Source organism: Juglans regia, chromosome 7 (assembly GCF_001411555.2).
Source record: "Juglans regia cultivar Chandler chromosome 7, Walnut 2.0, whole genome shotgun sequence".
NCBI lineage: Eukaryota > Viridiplantae > Streptophyta > Magnoliopsida > Fagales > Juglandaceae > Juglans > Juglans regia.
This window is the reverse complement of record NC_049907.1, coordinates 20,794,929-20,813,281: the sequence shown is the minus strand read 5'-3', so window position 1 is coordinate 20,813,281 and position 18,353 is coordinate 20,794,929. Positions and strand designations below refer to the sequence as shown.

Here is an 18,353-nt window from a genome sequence, read left to right as displayed (position 1 = left end):
GAATTTTTGTTCTTATTTTACAAAGCATAATGCTTAGTAAAATGATTTAAAATTAAAAAAAAAAAAATAAGAGTATGCGATGGATCACAACAAAGCACTAAAAAAACCTAGGAATGTTAGTACTAATTAGAGCATTTTTATTGGATTAGCTAAAAGTTAAATCCAATGAGAATTTAGCTATTAGGTCATAAAAGCCCTCACATTGAATTAGCTATATTCCAAATATTTGGAATATAGTTACAGTAAAGTCTAAACTAATTTCCAAATTTGGAACACACTATTCATTCATCAAATCCTTTTTATATTATTTCTCTCTCCTTTTAATATCAATTATTTCTCTCTCCATTTTAAATGACAATTGAAAAAATATAATTAGAATACAATTATTAATTAATATATAATATTATGAATAGTAAAATATGATAAAATAAAATAAATTCATAATTAAAAAAATTTTCAAAATTTTCAAAATTATTAATTGCTCATTACTATATAATGAATAAATAGATAATCCAATTTGGAGATTTAATGTGAATAGTCAAAGTTAAATTCATCTTATATTATTTTATTGTCATATAATAAAAAAATGACTATTCCAATGTAAAAACTTATGTGAATGTAATAGCTAAATGCTAAATTCATCTTGTATTCATCAAAAATGTACTTTAATTTAGCTAATCCAATAAGAGTGCTCTTAGTACCTAGATTTTTCTTGATAATTTTGGAATTTCCAAGAAAACTTATTAAATATGGATTTTATGAGATTTTGCGAAAATAGTGGGTGGGATTCATTAATAAATATGTTTGAATCGGGAAAATTCTTTAGAGATTTTTTATTTATTTATTTTTATTGGAGTTTGGAAATGTAAGAAAGACCCATTGAAATAATATATTTAAGAAGATTTATGTGAAGAAGTTTTTGAATTTGTAAAAATTATTTTAATTATTATTTATGACTAAGAAAATCTTGAGAACCCCTTTAACATCATTGGGATAGATTTGATTCTAATGCCACATTTAAGCGACTCATATTGTAATCTTTAAACCATAATCTATATGCATATGTATCATTCACTTTAAAACTTAGGTTAAATGGAGTCACACTAACTTGACAGGCAGCGGCATTCGCGCCACCTATAAATGGGCGGCGGTGCATTACATACGCTAGTTGTTAGCAGTGAAGACGGTGTTAAATGGTTGAAAAATGCTACTTTGACCACTCAATTTGTTCTCTTATTTTGACACCTCATGTTTTTAAAATTTTTTTCTTTACTTCATAGTTAAAAAATTGACTATTAATGTATTGATATTTGTTTTTATATTTTTTAAAAATATTTTAAAATGATAAAAAAATATGAATAAAATAATTAAAAAAAGAAAAGAAAAGGCAAATTTGACCTAGCGGTCACTTTGAGCGGTGCTACTCAGGCGACGGAGTAGCACCGCTCTAAATGGTTTCCTCATGCCCACCTATATTCAAAATAACAGCACCCAGAAGCTATGAAATGGAACTCAGCTTAGCACATCTTCTATACAATCCAAGAATTGAAATTTTCAAAACATATGAGCACAAGAATCGAGGCAAACAACTTATATTCTTGGCGGCTCGATCGTGAGGCTTTCCATAAAGAGAAACCAACGTCACTTTTTGGATAGATGCAGATTTTACATGTCAAGTGAAGTGTGTGTTTCAAATAACACAGCACACACAAACACACTTGCTTTGGTGGTAGTTATAGAAAACTCCACTGAAGTTTTAAGTTATTTCATCCCATCTCTATCACATTGGACTCTAATTTCTAGAGTGAAACCTTCTAAAGCTTCAAAAACACTTCTGCTTATAGAAAAACTGATCAGAAACACTTGTGCTCACATAATGTTATAAGACAAATTTATTTTTTTGATAATCTAAAAGAGCATAGGCATTATTATGGTACACGGGGAGTATGTTAGGAATACTCCCTCACAAAGAGAAGTCACCAAAGCAACAACCTCAACAGAAGTCAACAAAATAGTTGCTTGATATTCGTGTGACTATTTATTTGTTTTAGAAGTGGAAGCTAATAGAGGGGGCAAGATGCCACTACTACAGACCTGAAAAGCATATGTAAATGGGGCCCGGGGCAGGGGGGGAAGGCAGTGTCAGTTAACTGAAGGTCCCTTTAGAGTTTCCACAAAGCAGCAAAACCAGATCCTTCATGTAGGTGTGACAAACCTTATACAAGCCCTTCAACGTACTCCTAAAGATGTACTGCGCCAGCACCTTTTCTTTGACATAACCTGAATGCATATGAGCTTTGGGTATCAGCAAGCATTAGAGCTTCATGCAGATCTCAAAGTTTTCAAGGGAATAAAAAAAGGAGAGAACTGATGAAAAAAGGAGCTAAACTATTCTAAAACCTCATATCAAGAAGTTATTTCAGAGAATATTCAAGGAAATATTTGACTATGAAGTTTAGACAATGCTGAGCCAGATCCTCAAGAAGATCAAAGTCCACAGAAAGATATTCCATTTTGTTATTGTGGCTGTAAACCCATTTATGTATAGCATCGAAACCATAGAAAATTTGCGTACCTTCAAACTACTACCAACTTTGCAATCACCCTTAAAAAAGGAAAAAAAGCCATGGCAACACCGTGACTCGCCACCCACATAGACCCATGGCAACAAGCAACTTTTTTAAATATGTTTTTTCAACTTTTAATATAAAAGGTTTTATTGTCTTTTTGGAACTTTTTGGGGGTAATGTTGATTATTTAAAGGGAAAATGGGGTACATTGCAATTTTTTTAGTAGTTTCTAGGGGTGATTGCCAAAATTGATAGTATGAGTAATGCAAATGATGTGGTAGTTTGAGGAGAATACATGTATTTTCCCCTAAAAAATTTCACATAAGAAGAAATCTTAGTAAAAGAGTTACATATTAATGCTGGAGTCAATAATCCTAGTACACCTGTCAGCTACCTAAACCCTCAGAGCAGAGTAACACCAGCTGGCTAAGCTGAATCTCTAACGAGACATGATGATGCAATCTCGTGGATGGGCTACAGCTAAGTGTTGCATCTAGTCCCTGCATATTAGCAATTCAAAAAACTATTTGCAAATAAATCCACTGATAGAAGAATCTGACATCCCGGCAATACACAATTATTGCTACTTCAAGTATTAGCACTTTGTTATACCATACCTTTTTTTTATAAGAAATATGAGGAAAAAACAATTATATATAATATACTATAATATAATATATATATATACACACACCTTTTCTATTATACCATACCTTAGAGGATGGAGGGGGCAAAGAGGCCTGACGCACTGCTTTTCCAGGTTCTGTTAACTGTCGAATCTCTCGAAGTTGACTCGTTATATCCTCCAGAAGTTGCAACTGGATTTTTTCCCTTTCCTTGTGCCCCGAAGAGAAGTTGAGCTTCCCTCTTCCTTTTTGTACCATCCTTAGTCTTCCTTGAAGCCACTCTACCTCGTTATCAATTTTTAACCTTTCATTATCAAAAGAAGACATTGAATGTCTCTGAAAATCAAACGCAGACATTGAGTTTCTCCGCATACGAGAAACCAAAGATTTGCTGCGGGTGGGAACCTTTGGCGGCAGTCCACTAGTTGTATCTGACCTGATTCTGTTGATTTCTACGTCAGTCTCTGAGCTGCTCAGGATTGGACTACCATGTTTCATATGCAGGTTTAAGGAAGCATTTCTTGAGAAATGACGACTCTTCTTTCCACTAGCTTCATTAAACATACTAGATTCATCATCAATCACATGGACATCATAAACACGAGGCTCTGTCTCACAAACTGAGCTTTGTGAAACTTTGACCTCCTGATTTGTATCTGTTCCATCCATTTCCACACAATTGTCATTATATGCACTAACGGTTTTATCTTCATCACACGATTCGATTGTCTTTGTTGCCACACTTTGGGCTAGACTCACATTATCACTTTGTTCCTGTCCTTCCCCAACTGGTTTAACGCTTCTCACATGCAAATCAAATCCCTGAGGACTACTTGATTGAGTTAGTTGTGAGTGTGCCTCTGATTTATGCAATTCTCTTTGTTGAGTAAGTGGATCCTCATCCATGGATGCCGTTCCCTTTTCATGAAATGCCTCACAACTTAAAAAACTTGGACGGTTGTCAATACTTGGTTGTCTGAGGATGTCTCCTTGTTTTGAGAAGTCAGCATCTTCATCTAATGCCGGATATGGCAGTTCTGTCCCAAAAGCAATGGTATGATTCTGCAAATCGAGAGAGACCTCATACTCCCTAGAACTACTTGTGGTTTTCAAATTTTCTTTAGCAATCTGCTGCAGCATTAGCATTGGATCTTCACTTGAAAGCGACAAAGAAGAAATCCCATGTGTCTCTGTGGCCTCCATATCAGCATCCAATTGATCATTTCCAAACATCATTTGCCTGTAGGCTTCAACTTCCTTCTCTAAGAAATGTTTTTCCCTTTCTCTCCTCAGTAAGATCTCCTTAAGAATGTTCATTTCCTCAACATCATAAGCATATTTTTCTTCTATCATCCTCTGGAATTGTTTAGCTTCCATTTCAATCAATGCCTTCTCCTCTTGTAGACGCAATATCATAGCCATGGCCTCATCTGCAGCAGAAGCAGCAGCACATCTCTCTTTCTCAAGTTCAAGATACAGGGCAGCACGAGCAACATTCTCTTCTTCAAGTGATTGTTCCAAGATTCTGATTGTATTTTTATCATTACTGTCAAAGCGTAGCTCCGTTTGTGTGTTGCACCTGAACTCTTCACCAGGTGATGCCTCCTCCACAGATTTAACTTCATAAACAGATTCATTCATATCAGGACCCTGTGAAACTCCTCCCTGCAAGCAAATGTCCACAGGCATGGGCGCTTCCCAGCCATCTAAAATCAAATAACCATCCACATCAGAAGCAGCATCAGCATGCATTGTGTAGAATAAAAAGTATGTGAATTTGCACTGATAAAAAATCATGCCCAAAGTATTCATGTGGTACGTATAGTTCATTAACTAGGCTCAATTGTATAATGGAGAATAATGGAGACCTACTTATTTTCTTCAATTGAGTAAACTAAAGTATATATTTTTTCCTTCTATCACTATCACTCATGCATAGGTGCTACTCTTGTATATGCCCTGTGTAGTTGGGCTATGCCTATCAATTTCATCAATAAAATTTTTGTTCATTGAAGGTTTTAAAAAGTTACAGGAAGAGATCTTAAAGGCAGTTCATATGGTCAAACACACATTGCAAAATCATAGATCTAGAATCTCATATTTTTGTATGAAAGCAATGGTGATTATCATGCTCACTTTTGACTTAAAGAGAAGATTAAAACTACAATAAAAAAAAAGGAGAATGATAGAGGTTCAATTAAGAAATAAAACAATTTAAGAGCAATAGAAAAAAATATAGACAGAAAAGTGAGATTCATAGCAAAAGTAACAATCTCAAGAAAGACTACCACCTCCAGAATTCATAGGAACTGAGCTGCCTTCTTCGGTAATGTGTGTTCCTATTTTGCAAGCACCGGAAAGAGTCTGAGAACTCTCTTTTGTATCAAAAGAAGAATGATCATACGATGAACCTGCCCAAGGGTTCCCATTATCAACGGTCCTCCCTCTGTGACGCCTCCGAAGACCAAGCCTCTTCCTCTGACCTGCAGCAGCCTTTCGTTTAAAATCAAACCTTCCTCCTTCAATGGCTTCCAAGTTCACCGTTCCAAACTCAAAACCAGCTTCATTACTTTCCTCCAATTCTCTCCCTACGCTATCTTGTGCCCTCTGCAATAACGAGCTACATGATGCTTCACCGTCCATCTCAACATGCCTGTTGTCATGATTTCTTTTATCCACCGACTCTGTATTAAATTGGGAATTTGGGTCGTCAGCCCATGTCTGATCAAAAGGAAACTTGCTCTTCACTGACGACTGAACCAAAGAAATTTTCACCGGCGGGCAATCCACTAATGCTCTTTGCAAGCAGAGACCACCACAGGGGTTCCAAAATAGTCCCTTGCAAGGACGAGGTAGGCACAATCCGAACAAACCCAGAAACTTCGAGGCCAAATAAGCAAGAGTTGATGCACACAGTAAGAGATAGGCTATGCCGAGATCAAGAAATGCACCCACTAGCCCACTAAATGTCCACGAGTGTTTCTCCCCGCACGCCATTTTCCCAGAATACTTTATCACCATAAGAAATCCATTCAGAACAGTAGCATTAGCCTCTACAAAACTGGAGAAATATCTGAAAATCAAAGAAAACGAAAAGAAAGGAACATATCAAACTTGCCATCTTTCATAAATCAAATGTAGAAAACAATGAATGGAGCCTTCGTTTGGTTGCAATAAACTGGGGTACATGATACAAAATAGCAATTTTTCTGTTTTTCGAGTTTCCTTTCTTATGCCTCATGTTTCTTATAGCATTAGCATTGGATTATGGAAATGCAATTGCAAAATGCAAACGCAGAATTCCAAGAAACTTTAAAGAATGACGATAATAATATTAAGATGTGACAGAAAAAGAGATGTGAGAGAAAACGGATGAGAAATCTACAGCATCCCCACTTGGAAACGCAAAACTTTGAAAGCACCTTTTTGAATCATCGAGTGGGGGAGAGCCGATTCGGTGACAAAAACCGATTTTCCTTGTGATTGAAACCCTGTATTTTGAGCGAAGAAGAAAGAGAGACCACACCCAACCATGTTAGCTGCTTCATAGTGATGTCAAAACTCGGAAGTTTGTTTTGTTTTAAGAAAAACGTTGGTATGTTCCCGAGGAAGATACGACGCCGTTAGTCACCCACGGACTTGTTCCATTCAAGATTCGCGAGATCTGCGTATTTTTCTACCGCTCACCCTAAACATATGGGTATTTTTTAAATTTTACCGGTGAAGGGTATTTTGTGTTTTAGATATCGAAAATGATTTAGTCAATAAAAATATATTTATAAATTGATGTGATTTGATATGATACGTTGAATTTTAAAATTATTTTATTTATAAAATAGATTTAATGGATTCTATATAGAGTAATGCTACGTACAGTCGTAGAGTGCGTAAGCGCCGTGCAGTCGTTTTGAAAAAGAATGAGATCTACTATTAAAAAATTAATTTATTTTCATGTGGATTCTATATTTATTCATTTTTTTCAAAACGACTGCACGATACTTGTACATTCACGACTGCAAATATAATTTCTCTTCTATATAATCACATTAGTCTATAAATTTATTTTATATAATTTTTTTTATATATATAACAGTTCTCGAAATAAAATATAAAGCATGGTGGTGTGCCACACACCGATTTTTGTGTTACAAAATTTGTATTATATGAGAAAATCTATTTAAAAATTTATTTTTTTAACACACTCAACGCAATATTCAAGTGGAAACTTTTCATATTAACAATACAAAATAATAATAATAATAATAATAATAATAATAATAATTAGTGTTTTAGATTTTTTTAAAATTATAATAGATCCAACTTTAAGTGATGTGCTAATATATCGGCTTCTGTATAGTAAAACTCTTAGTATATTTAGGGACTAGCAAAACTCTTACTTGTATGATATTATAAGTTATTCATTTTTATTTATTTGTCATTTCACAAAAAATAATAAGATAAAAGTTTGAGTTTCTTTTATCTTTCTCGTATATATTATATAACTACTAGAGGAGAAAAAGATAAATTGCAATGTCCTAATTGTAATTTGTATTACATGGTATGGGAGCGGATCATCGATGTAGCCAACTCAACCAAGGCAGTGGATAATGAATTCACCTGGCGATCTTGTTTGAAGGGTTACTTTCAATTTCAGCAATGTCTCCCAAACCATCAAATTGTAATTAGAGGCGGCTCAATACAAATTGAAGCCTAAGGTGAAATTAAATTAAAGTGAGTCATTCATAATTATAATACAATAAAATATAAATTATTATATAAAATATTTTCAAAATTTCTTTAAATACAATTTTTGTGAATTTATATTTACAACAACTTAAAATGAGGCTTTTTTGTGCCTCAATTTAGCAAGATCTTAAAAAATAATTTAATATATAAATAATTTATTATATTAAATATTAAATTTGGTATTATAGGGCCTTGCACACATTGAAAACTATAAAAATTATTTAAAATTTTATTTAATGAAATAGTTTTTATTTTTTTTCAAAAAAAAAAAAAAAGGGATCTACCAAGGCTGGCCCCTTTTTATTTTTTATTTTTAAAATTATTATATGTTAATTTTTTGTTTTTCAAAAATTTTTTTTTTTCATTTTTGTTTATTTCAACTTTTCCAACTTGTAGGTGTTTTAATTTTATTAACATATTTATAAATTTAATTTTGTATAACACTATATATAAATTGTATATATAATAATTTAATTAGAGAGTGTATTAGTCTCTAAAGTAATGCTAGAAGTATTAGGGTCATGTGTAAGCCCGACGCAACCCTTTGAAAAAATAGTGTGGCTCATTATTAGAAATAAAAATGTTATGATGAAACCTTACACTACACACATACACCTAACCAATCCGTGATTTGTCATTTTTGTATTTCTATTTAAACAAATACATTTTTAAGCATTAAGATAGAAGAACAAAAAATGACGAATCGCATGTTAGTTAGGTGAATGGGTGGGATGTAAGGCTTCTGTATAGATTTTCTTTATTAAAAAAATGATTTTTTTTATGTGGATTCTAGATATATCCATTTTTTTATAAGAATTTTATAAATGTACGGATGATTTTCAAACACAAGATAAAAACTTCTTGCCATTTGTACATATTGTTAATGAATTACAAAATAATATAATAAAAGTTATAATGAAATTAACATTCAAACGGAAAGCAACCGCACAACGGTAATGATAAAAAAAAAAGTTACCAATCAAGATTATTTATTACAAAAATACCAACACATATGATTACTATATAACCAACTTATGATTGTCAAAAATACCCCTTCATGTTTATTTGTAAGAATATGCTATATATTTATGGAGATTGTTTGTCAATTCATTAATGTGATGCATGGTTGGGCGTTGAATGCCCAGACCCACAATATTTTGAGATCAATCTTCTACAAGAAGGATCTGTTTAGGAGTCGTTTAGATTAAGAAACACTATCAACTCATCTCATCATTATAACTTTTCTAAATTTTCACAGAAAATATAATAAATAATTCAATTTTTTCAAATTTTGAAACAATAATAATATTAAAAAATAATATTTTAACAATATTTTAGTTAACTTTCAACTTTCATATAAAATCATCTCATCTCATTTCACCATCCAAACGGCTCCTTAATGTTTACGCCACAAAATATTGTTTTGTAGCTAAATGTGTTGCTACTAGGGCTGTAAGGTGGTCGGTCCCGGATTGAATAGTTTGATCTGGTTGGGACCAAAGCAGAGACCGATCGGTCTCAGTCTATGGAATTACAAAATTTCGATTTTCGATCCGATCTGGGGGTGGGGTTTTTCCACCCCGGACTAGACCGGACCAACTGAATAGGAAAATAAGTTAATAATTTATTTTAAAAATATTTTTAATAATTTAATATATTATTTTTATATAATAATTGTATAAGTTAATAATGTAATTTTGATCTAATTTATTATCATTAACTATATAAAATATTTTTTTTAATGAGTTAGTTACATAATTCACATTAATAATTCAATTAATTTTAATTTAGTAATTTAAATAATTTTTTTATGAATTTATTTAAAAAAAAAAGAAGAAAAAATAATTGGGCAAGACTGGACCGATAGCTACTGGTCCGGTCGCTATGGATGTTCAGTTCGGTCTGGAAAAAATGATAGATCGAAAATTTCAGTCCATCACCCCCCGAACTAGACCGGACCGATTTACACCTCTAGTTTCTATATCTCCACCCTTGTTGGAACTTCACATAAGTTTTGATTTGTTAGCCCCGCTTCATTTCTTTGCGATTTTCTGCAAAGTTTAATTACTATATTTGCAATAAATGAATAAAATAAGTAAAATAGAATTTAATAAAAAAGACTTCTATATTTTCTTAATGAATAATATGTCCATTAAGAGTGCCTATTTAATGGGAAAGATGACAAAATGAAATAAGGAAGTAAATAAATACATGATGATCTCCTAATCAAGTTAGTCTTCTAATGAAGTATACATATACAACAACATCTCCCCTCAAACTCAAGTTAGTCTTCTAATGAAGTATACATATACAACAACATCTCCCCTCAAACTCTAGATGGTGGAATCAATTTGAGTTTGGAAACAAGATCACGAAGTTGACCGTGTGGATGATATTTCGTGAAAATGTTAGCAAGCTGATCTTCAGAGGAAATGGATTGAAGAAGCAATGTGTTTTATCGAAAATGATGCCTAATGAAGTAATAATCAAGCTCGATGTGTTTGGTAGACTCATGAAAAACATCATTATGAGCAATCTATATGACACTAGATTGTCACAATAAATAGGAGACAACTCGTAATTTGAAGGACAACCAAACCTACCAAAAGCCAACATAATCATAAAAGCTCAGATGTAGTGTTAGCAAGAGCACGATACTCAGATTCTGTACTAAAAAGAGCAACAACATACTACTTCTTACTATGCCAAGAAATGAGAGAAGTTCCTAGTAAGAGACAATAATTGGTGGTAGATCAATGATCAGTGGAATCTCCAACCCAATTAGCATCAAAATATGCCCAAATCTTAAGAGATGAGTGTGAGGAAAAATGGAATCCATGAAATAGAGTTCCCTTAATGTAACACAAGATATGAATAATTGTAGCATGCATAGTGGGTAGATCGAGGAGCATTCATAAACTGGCTAACCAAATGTACTGTATAGGATATATCTGGTTGTGTGACTTTGAGATAAATTAAACTATTGACTACCTGCCTATAAAGAGTAGCATTAGAAAGAGGCTCACCATCGGTGGCAAGGAGCTTGACATTGGTCTCAAGAGGAGTGTTGACAGTCTTGTTGTTACCCAAACTAGCTTGGGAAAGTATATCAGAAGCATATTTGGATTGAGAGAGGTAATAACTGTTTGTGTCAGAAGTAACCTCAAGACCAAGAAAGTAGTTGAGTTTGCCCATGTCCTTCATGTTGAAACTCTAACTCAGAAATGCTTGAAGAATTTGTATCCTAGAAATGTCATCCTCGATGATAATTATGTTGTCAACATATAAAAGGATAATAATAATACCTACATTAGTGGTCCGCAAGAACAGTGTAGTCATGTGAACTGGGAACAAAACCTTACTGAGTGACCACAAAATTGGATTTGGCAAACCACGCACGAGGAGCTTGCTTGAGATCATCTGCACGAAGGTGAGCCTTGTATCGCTTAATTGACCCATCTGCACAAGTCTTAATTTTGTATGCCCACTTGCACCCAACTGCATATTTTCCAGGAGGCAAATCCACTAGGTCCTAAGTACGAGTTTTGGTTAGTGCATCTAATTCATTTAATATAGCTTTATGCCAAAGAGGATCAAAACTAGTTTCACAAAAAGTGTAAGGTTCATGAAGAGCAACAAGAGTATAAATACAGTGATAATCTTGGAGATGTGTAAGAGGTGCTCTTACTTGACTAGAGTAACGAGGTTCGAATACCTAGGATGACTCTAGGACATGTGATGCAGTTGGAGGATCATCAATCTCATCAGGTGTATCCGAATGGGCTGTAGAGAAACTATTTGAGGAGTTGGATTGCTTTGCAAGGAAGTCAAGGACTGAATCGATGGAAATATTAGTGAAAATAGAAGAAGAAAAACAAGAAATATCAGAAAACATTCTATGTTCCAAGAATGTCATATGGCAAGAAGCACGAAGACATCTAGTGATGGGATCATAACAACGATAACCTTTTGTGAAATGTCATAACCAAGAAAACAACATAATTGAGAACATGGTTCAAGTTTGGTGCATTTATGTGGTGGCAAAGTGACAAAACAAGCACACCCAAAAATATGGAGTAAAAATTGCAAATAATAGAGTTTTTGCGCCAATTTATTTCGCTTGAAAATGTCTCAAAATTTTGCCCAAAAATGGTAAACCATGATTGTCATTGGGAGTATTTTTTTCAACGCTTTTTCTCGTCCAAAATATACATTTTCTGCACCACTAAGCGTCAGAGATAAGCATTTACGACGAGTTATACCTGCGGGAAATGCTCATAACTGGTGATACTTTCTCGCTGAGAATAATCTTGTATTGCAAAAAAAAAAAAAAAGTATTTGCAGAAAAGGTTCCTTACAAAATTTTAAAAAACATTTTTCACTAAACAAGATACATAAAACTAGAATGGATTCACTAAGAAGTCAAAAAAGAAACAGAGGGCGCATCTTGTTATAGAAATTAAAATTTGGCGAACTGAACACAATGTTAAATCTTTCACTGTAATATTTTTTTTTATAAGTAATCAAGAATTTTATTCATAAGAAAATGAGGCATAGCCCAACAGCCCAAGTACAAATCCTTCACTTTCATATATACTACAAGAACCAAATAGAAGGATCCAACATTGGTAAACACGTGCTATATCATTGCATTTATGGTGCATCCAGTAAAAGACTTTCCTCATATGTTTTTCACAGTTAACAAAATCCATTTCATCAATGTGAACACATCATATTAGTTAATTAAATGAACTACAAAACATGTGTATATCATGTGCAAGGACTTCTAGAAATGGAAGTAACTAAATATATATTCTAAAAGTGGTGGTCTTAAAGAGTTTGGCTAACAAGAATTTATATTGAACACTTAAAAATTAGGGGTGGGTAGCAGGGCCATGCACCCCGTTGCCCCGCCCTCATCCGCTCCTCCCTTGCATGGGCTGGGTGGACCCCTGTCCGCATTTGTTGCCCCCAGTGGGGGTAGGGGGTGGGTTGGGCCCAACCCCGCCCCACCCTTGCATATATATATATATATATATATATAAATGATGAATGAAGTTTTTTAAAAAAAAAAAAAAAAACCCATATAAGTGATGACCAGGGGTTTCTTCCGTCGCATGCCTAGTCTGTCATTGAAAGTAGGTTCCCAATTCACATGCACGCCGATTATGCTTTTTTTTTTTTTTTTGTTGAGTTATGGAGGATGAGCTTGTAAATTGCTTGCTATGGAGGATTGAATTGTGCATGTGTTTTGATATTTGTAATTTTTAAATTGTGAATTTGAAATTCTTTAAGGTTTCGAATTGGAACCCTAAATTAGTTTAGGGTTTCAATCCGAAACCCTAAATTAGTTTAGGGTTTCAATCCGAAACCCTAAATTATGAAACCCCTAAATTAATTTAAGGTTTCGGATTGAAACTCCTAAATTAAATTAGGGGTTTCGATATTGAAACCCCGACCTGTTTTGGGTAATTGTTGCATGGTTTTAATTATTACTGTGATGTTTGCTTCATTTCAGATTTTTGTCAGTTTTGGGGGAATGGCTAATCCGTCAGATTTTAGTGCTAGCTTTTCTAACCCTACCCCAACACCTAACCTTATCGGATCTACAGATGCTACCCCTACCCCTATGGACCCTTGCCCTTCCCCCTTGCTCTCACAAAGCAAAAAACCTGTTTCAATAGTTTGGACTCACTTAGTTTGGACTCAGTGACCCCAATAATCCCCAAACTAAGTGTAACCATTGTGGTAAAGTGTATAGATATCACTATATGAGACATGATATATCTCAATTAAAGGTATACTTAGAAAAATAATGCAAAAAGAGTCCAATACTAAAATCTTTACAAGAGAAGACTTAATATAGACAAGATATTGGACTTAAAAAAATGGTGGATGAGAGTGGTGGGGGTACAATGTTGAAGGGTATACTAAGTATGATCCCGGGGAGTGTAGGAGACACCTACCTTGTATGGTCATTATGGACGAGTTACCTTTAAGTTTGTGGAGGGGAAATGGTTCGAAGCATATTCTAAGTACTTGGAACTTAGGTTTAATCTTCCTTCTCGTCACACTGTGGCAAAGGGTATAAAAAAAATTTTATGTCGGAAAAAGAGTTATTGAGGGGTCAATTGGCGGGTCAAATAGTTTGTCTCACCACCAATATATGGACATCCGTCCAAAATTTTAATTATATGCTTGACTGTGCATTTTGTTGATTGAGATTGGACATTACACAATTATTTTTTAAGTTTGATCAAATTTTCGTTCACAAGGGTGAGATGGTTAGGAAGGTCTTGGAGGCTGCAATAAAGGAGTGGGGGTTGACATGAGTTTGAATAATTATAGTTGATAATGTCTCGTCTAATGATGTCGCATTGAGACATCCTAATACCTATTTTAGAGAGGCAAATAAGACAATCTTTGGTGGTGAGTTATTACATGTGAGATGTGCTGCAAATATTCTGAATCTAATTGTCACTACTTGATTGCCCGGGTCAGAACTACTGTGAGATTTGTGAGATATTCTCCTGCTAGATTGAAGAAATTCAAGGTTGTTGTGAGGTCTGCGGGCATAACATCCAAGAAGGGTCTTTGTACTGATGTTCCTACAAGATGAAACTCAACCTTTTTGATATTTGAGGTGGCCCAAGATTATAAGTCGGCCTTTGCATTATTGGGAGATGAAGACATTCAATATGTCAGATATTTTGATGAGCACGAGGGATTATGGAAGCCTATTGATGATGATTGGGAGGTTGTAGCTACTTTTGTAGACTTTTCTATGAGGTCATAACGAGATTATCTAGTTCTTTGTACCCTACATCACTCATTTTTGTCAGCAAATATGTAGGGTAAAAGAAGAATTGAGTGACATATGTGCGAGTAACCATTTTAGGATGGGGGAGATGACATTGATGATGAGGGTGAATTCTGACAAGTATTGAGGAGATTTCAATAAAGTAAATATTTTTTTATATGTGGTTGTTGCTCTTGATCCCCAATTTAAGATTGATGGCATGGTATATGGATTGAGAATTGTGCACGGGAATGCATGGATAGAGTTTATTGCGACAAGGGTTAGGGAAACTCTTGCTAGATTGTTTGATGAGTTTATCGTGTTCAGAGGTGGTAATATTCCAGCACCTACACATATCCCCCGCCTCCTCCATAAGTCGGGGATGAGAAAAGGCGTAGATTGGACTGAGGTGAGAGGTTGGAGGTGAATAGATACTTGACAATGAATCTTCAACCATTTGCACGAGACTTTGATATATTAGCTTGGTGGAAGATTAATGCTGTGAAGTATCCCGTCCTTGAAGAGATAGCCCGTATTATTTTGACCATCCCTATTAGCACCATAGACTCAAAGTCAGCCTTTAGCATCGGAGAGCGCACATTAGATCTATTTTGGAGTTCATTATCTACTACCACTGTGGAGGCATTGATTTGCACACAAAATTGGATCAAGGGGATCCCAATTCATGTTCCATATATTCTTGACTTTGAGGAGGCCTACAAGGACGAAAGTGGTGATCAGCCTGAATCTGGTATTCGTGGATTTTATTTTATTATTTTAATTTATTTATATTCATTTAATCAATATTAATTTCAAATTTAATTGTTGTAGCGATACATGAGACGACATCTACGACTACCTCCGCTGCAATATGACTTTGTGTGTATTGAACCCACCATTGTCATTTGCCATTAGTTTATACAATTTATCTCTTAATTATTTTTTGTATTTATATAATTTTTGGTATCTAATTATTTTGCTTGTATTTTTTCTAGCTTTTATAATCTAAGTATCATATGCCGAATCCTAATCCCAAAGACCCAATGATCTATTCTCATCTTAATCCCAATGAACTAATCTCATCTTCGTTAGTACTTTTAATGTTTGTAATTTTTACAATTCTCATATATGGTTTTATCTTTGTTTCTTGTTTATAATTATAATTTGTTTTCCTTTTAAATTATTGATGTTTTAGATTTTATGATCTCAGAGTCTTAGAGCAGTTTGCACAGTGCCCTGACTTTTCTAATACCATGGCCGCCCCAAATTTAGATAAAATTTTATTCTTCTGTTAATTCACTTAATTAGTTAATTGTAATGTTGCTACAATAATACAATTTGTAATACTTTTAGATGAATTTAAAATTTTGTAATAGTTTTCTCTTAATTTGTATAATTGTAACAGCTTGTTATGATTATTAGTTAATACCTAATAGTTGAAACTTTGTAATATATAATTTCTATTATTGTAAATTATTATTTTTTTAATTTTTAATTTTGTCTTTTTAGCTAATTTTTGGGTCCAAAATGGCCCAAAAAAGTGCTTTGGGCCAATGGCTCATTTATGCGAGTGTGGGGAGAATAGATTTTAAATTGGGTGTCCGCCCCTGCACCTGGACGTGGTACCCCATTCCCCGTTTGCGGGGGCGCTAGGAGGAAACCACCACCCCCCCCATGCAGGGGCCGTTTTAAAAATTCGACATCAAAGTGAAAATGGAACAAAGCTTGCTAATGCAGACACATTGGTCAGTTCTCTTAGTTAAGGCTACTCTACCAAAGTAGATGAATGTGGAGTGCAATTGCCGGAGCCATTATCAAGAACCTGAAAATCTTGTTATTAGATGAAGCCACTCATGCTCTAGATGTGGAGTCAGACCATGTGGTGCAACAAGCTCTAGACATATTGATGAAGAACAGGGCAACAGTTACGGTAGCACATAGGCCGTTGTCAACAAGAAAAAATGCAGACCAAATATTAGTTTTACATGATGGGAAGATAATAGAGCAATGGACTCATTCATCACTTATAGAGAACAAGAATGGAGCGTACTATAAGTACATGATATAAGAGATCAGATGATATATTAGGTAACTAGTTGAATGGGTGAGTATGCAAATTAGAGAGATGCATGCATGCATGGCTGACTGCAATGAATTTATATCATGGGTCAAATACCTTTGCTCTATCATGTGTAACACCCATATCGTAGATTTCAGAGCAACCATGAATCCTATGCACTGGACTCACAAACATGCATGAGAGTGGGATGTCCAATCATCATTGGTTGTGATATAAAAAGAGACATGTAATGCATATATAAAGGTGGCATTGGCCTTCGAGAAAATTGGTATTGTGAATACCCACATGTTTATTTGCAGTTAATGAAAAAGTTTGAAGGACCAATAAAATTTATTTCTTGTAAAAGCTGTAATAAGGCAATATGCATATGCCAGAAAGTTACATAAATTGTTCAGAATACTAAGTTATTTCTTTTTATGCTTTAAGGTTTGAATGCATCTACCATGCACATTGTTCCTAACATAAAGAATCACGTCATGTACGTGCTACTTTTTTTTTTTTTTTTTTTTTTTTTTTTTTTTTTTTTTTTTTTTTTTTTTTTTTTATAAAGAGTCGAAAATCACCTGTTCATGAGTGATCCCGTCCTGATTTTATTAATAAACTCATTTATGTACGTGCTACTTGTACAGTTAAAAAGTCAAAAAGATTAGGCAATAATAGAATAACAGTAACTGGAGAACATGCCTCTTATATATCATGAAAATATGAGCACATAGCTACATGCAAAAAAAATATCAATAAATTTTAAATGCTAGCTAGTCACGTACATACAGAGCCCTTTGTATATGACTAGCATTTTAATTCAACCCGTGAATGATGTAATATCCGCAACTTTATGACAAGGGTTACGCGTAGTGGAGTGTCTTGCAAATTCTTCAATTTTTTTGCTACTCGTGCATCAAAAGCTAGAAAACACATAATATGGCAATAGGCAATCATAGCAAGCTTTTCAGGCCCCAAAAAATGACAATCTTTCTCTTTGGTCAAGAAGTATGAAAAAGGCCTTGGAACTTCACAAAAATCTAAACAAACTAAAAGTCTCAAACACGCTATTCTTATCCACGTCTCCTCGGGAAACCAAGCAAAAGCAAAATCCCAAATCGGGATAAAAGAAAATTGACGTAGATTACCTGCAACATCTTGGCTATCATAAGTACCCTTGTACATAGTGCTCTAGGTCCCTTGAGCTATAACATATCTAAAGTATAGTTATTAGTGCAAAATCAAACCGAGAGTGCCCTAACGGACGAGAAGAGAGATGGAAATAGGTTACTACAATGGAGGATGGAGAATTGAGAGACTCACAGGCTTCCCTGATCAGTGGCGACGGCACGACAGGGGTACAACAACGGAAAGAGGCAGCAGGAAATGAGAGAGAGAGAGAGAGAGTATCAGGCTGTGAAAGAAAAAAAGAAGGGGAAGAAGCGGTAGTTTATATTACCATAAAAGCTAATAATGTCGCCGTAAAAAGTCTTATTTGGGGCAACTTCCTTGCTCACCGCTACAAAAATGCTGCTACAGCTAAAAAATGC

At 34.3% G+C, this 18,353-nt stretch overlaps 1 protein-coding gene across 2 annotated transcripts; it reads right to left on the bottom strand.

Annotated features, from left to right (window-relative positions):
* Positions 1-1,993: 1,993 nt before the first annotated feature.
* LOC109003448 lies at positions 1,994-6,756 on the bottom strand. 2 transcript variants are annotated; one of them, XM_018981572.2, is made up of 4 exons: positions 6,619-6,756; positions 5,488-6,269; positions 3,265-4,902; positions 1,994-2,280 (listed from the first exon to the last, which is right to left on the bottom strand). In XM_018981572.2, the coding sequence occupies exons 2-4, from the start codon at positions 6,215-6,217 to the stop codon at positions 2,147-2,149; spliced, it is 2,502 nt and encodes an 833-aa protein (XP_018837117.1). In that variant the 5' UTR covers positions 6,218-6,269; positions 6,619-6,756; the 3' UTR covers positions 1,994-2,146. The 2 variants fall into 2 exon arrangements, with proteins under 2 accessions (XP_018837117.1, XP_018837119.1); XM_018981574.2 differs by having other exon boundaries at positions 3,284-4,902.
* Positions 6,757-18,353: the final 11,597 nt, after the last annotated feature.

Bases quoted from the DNA above. Each gene is read 5' to 3' on its own strand.
- LOC109003448 (XM_018981572.2), bottom strand. From the start codon at position 6,217: ATGGTGATAAAGTATTCTGGGAAAATGGCGTGCGGGGAGAAACACTCG. The intron at 4,903-5,487 runs GTGGTAGTCTTT...ATTTGATTTTAG, and splicing joins AGTTCCTATGAATTCTGGAG to ATGGCTGGGAAGCGCCCATG. The intron at 2,281-3,264 runs GTGTGTGTATAT...ATATGCATTCAG, and splicing joins GGTATGGTATAATAGAAAAG to GTTATGTCAAAGAAAAGGTG.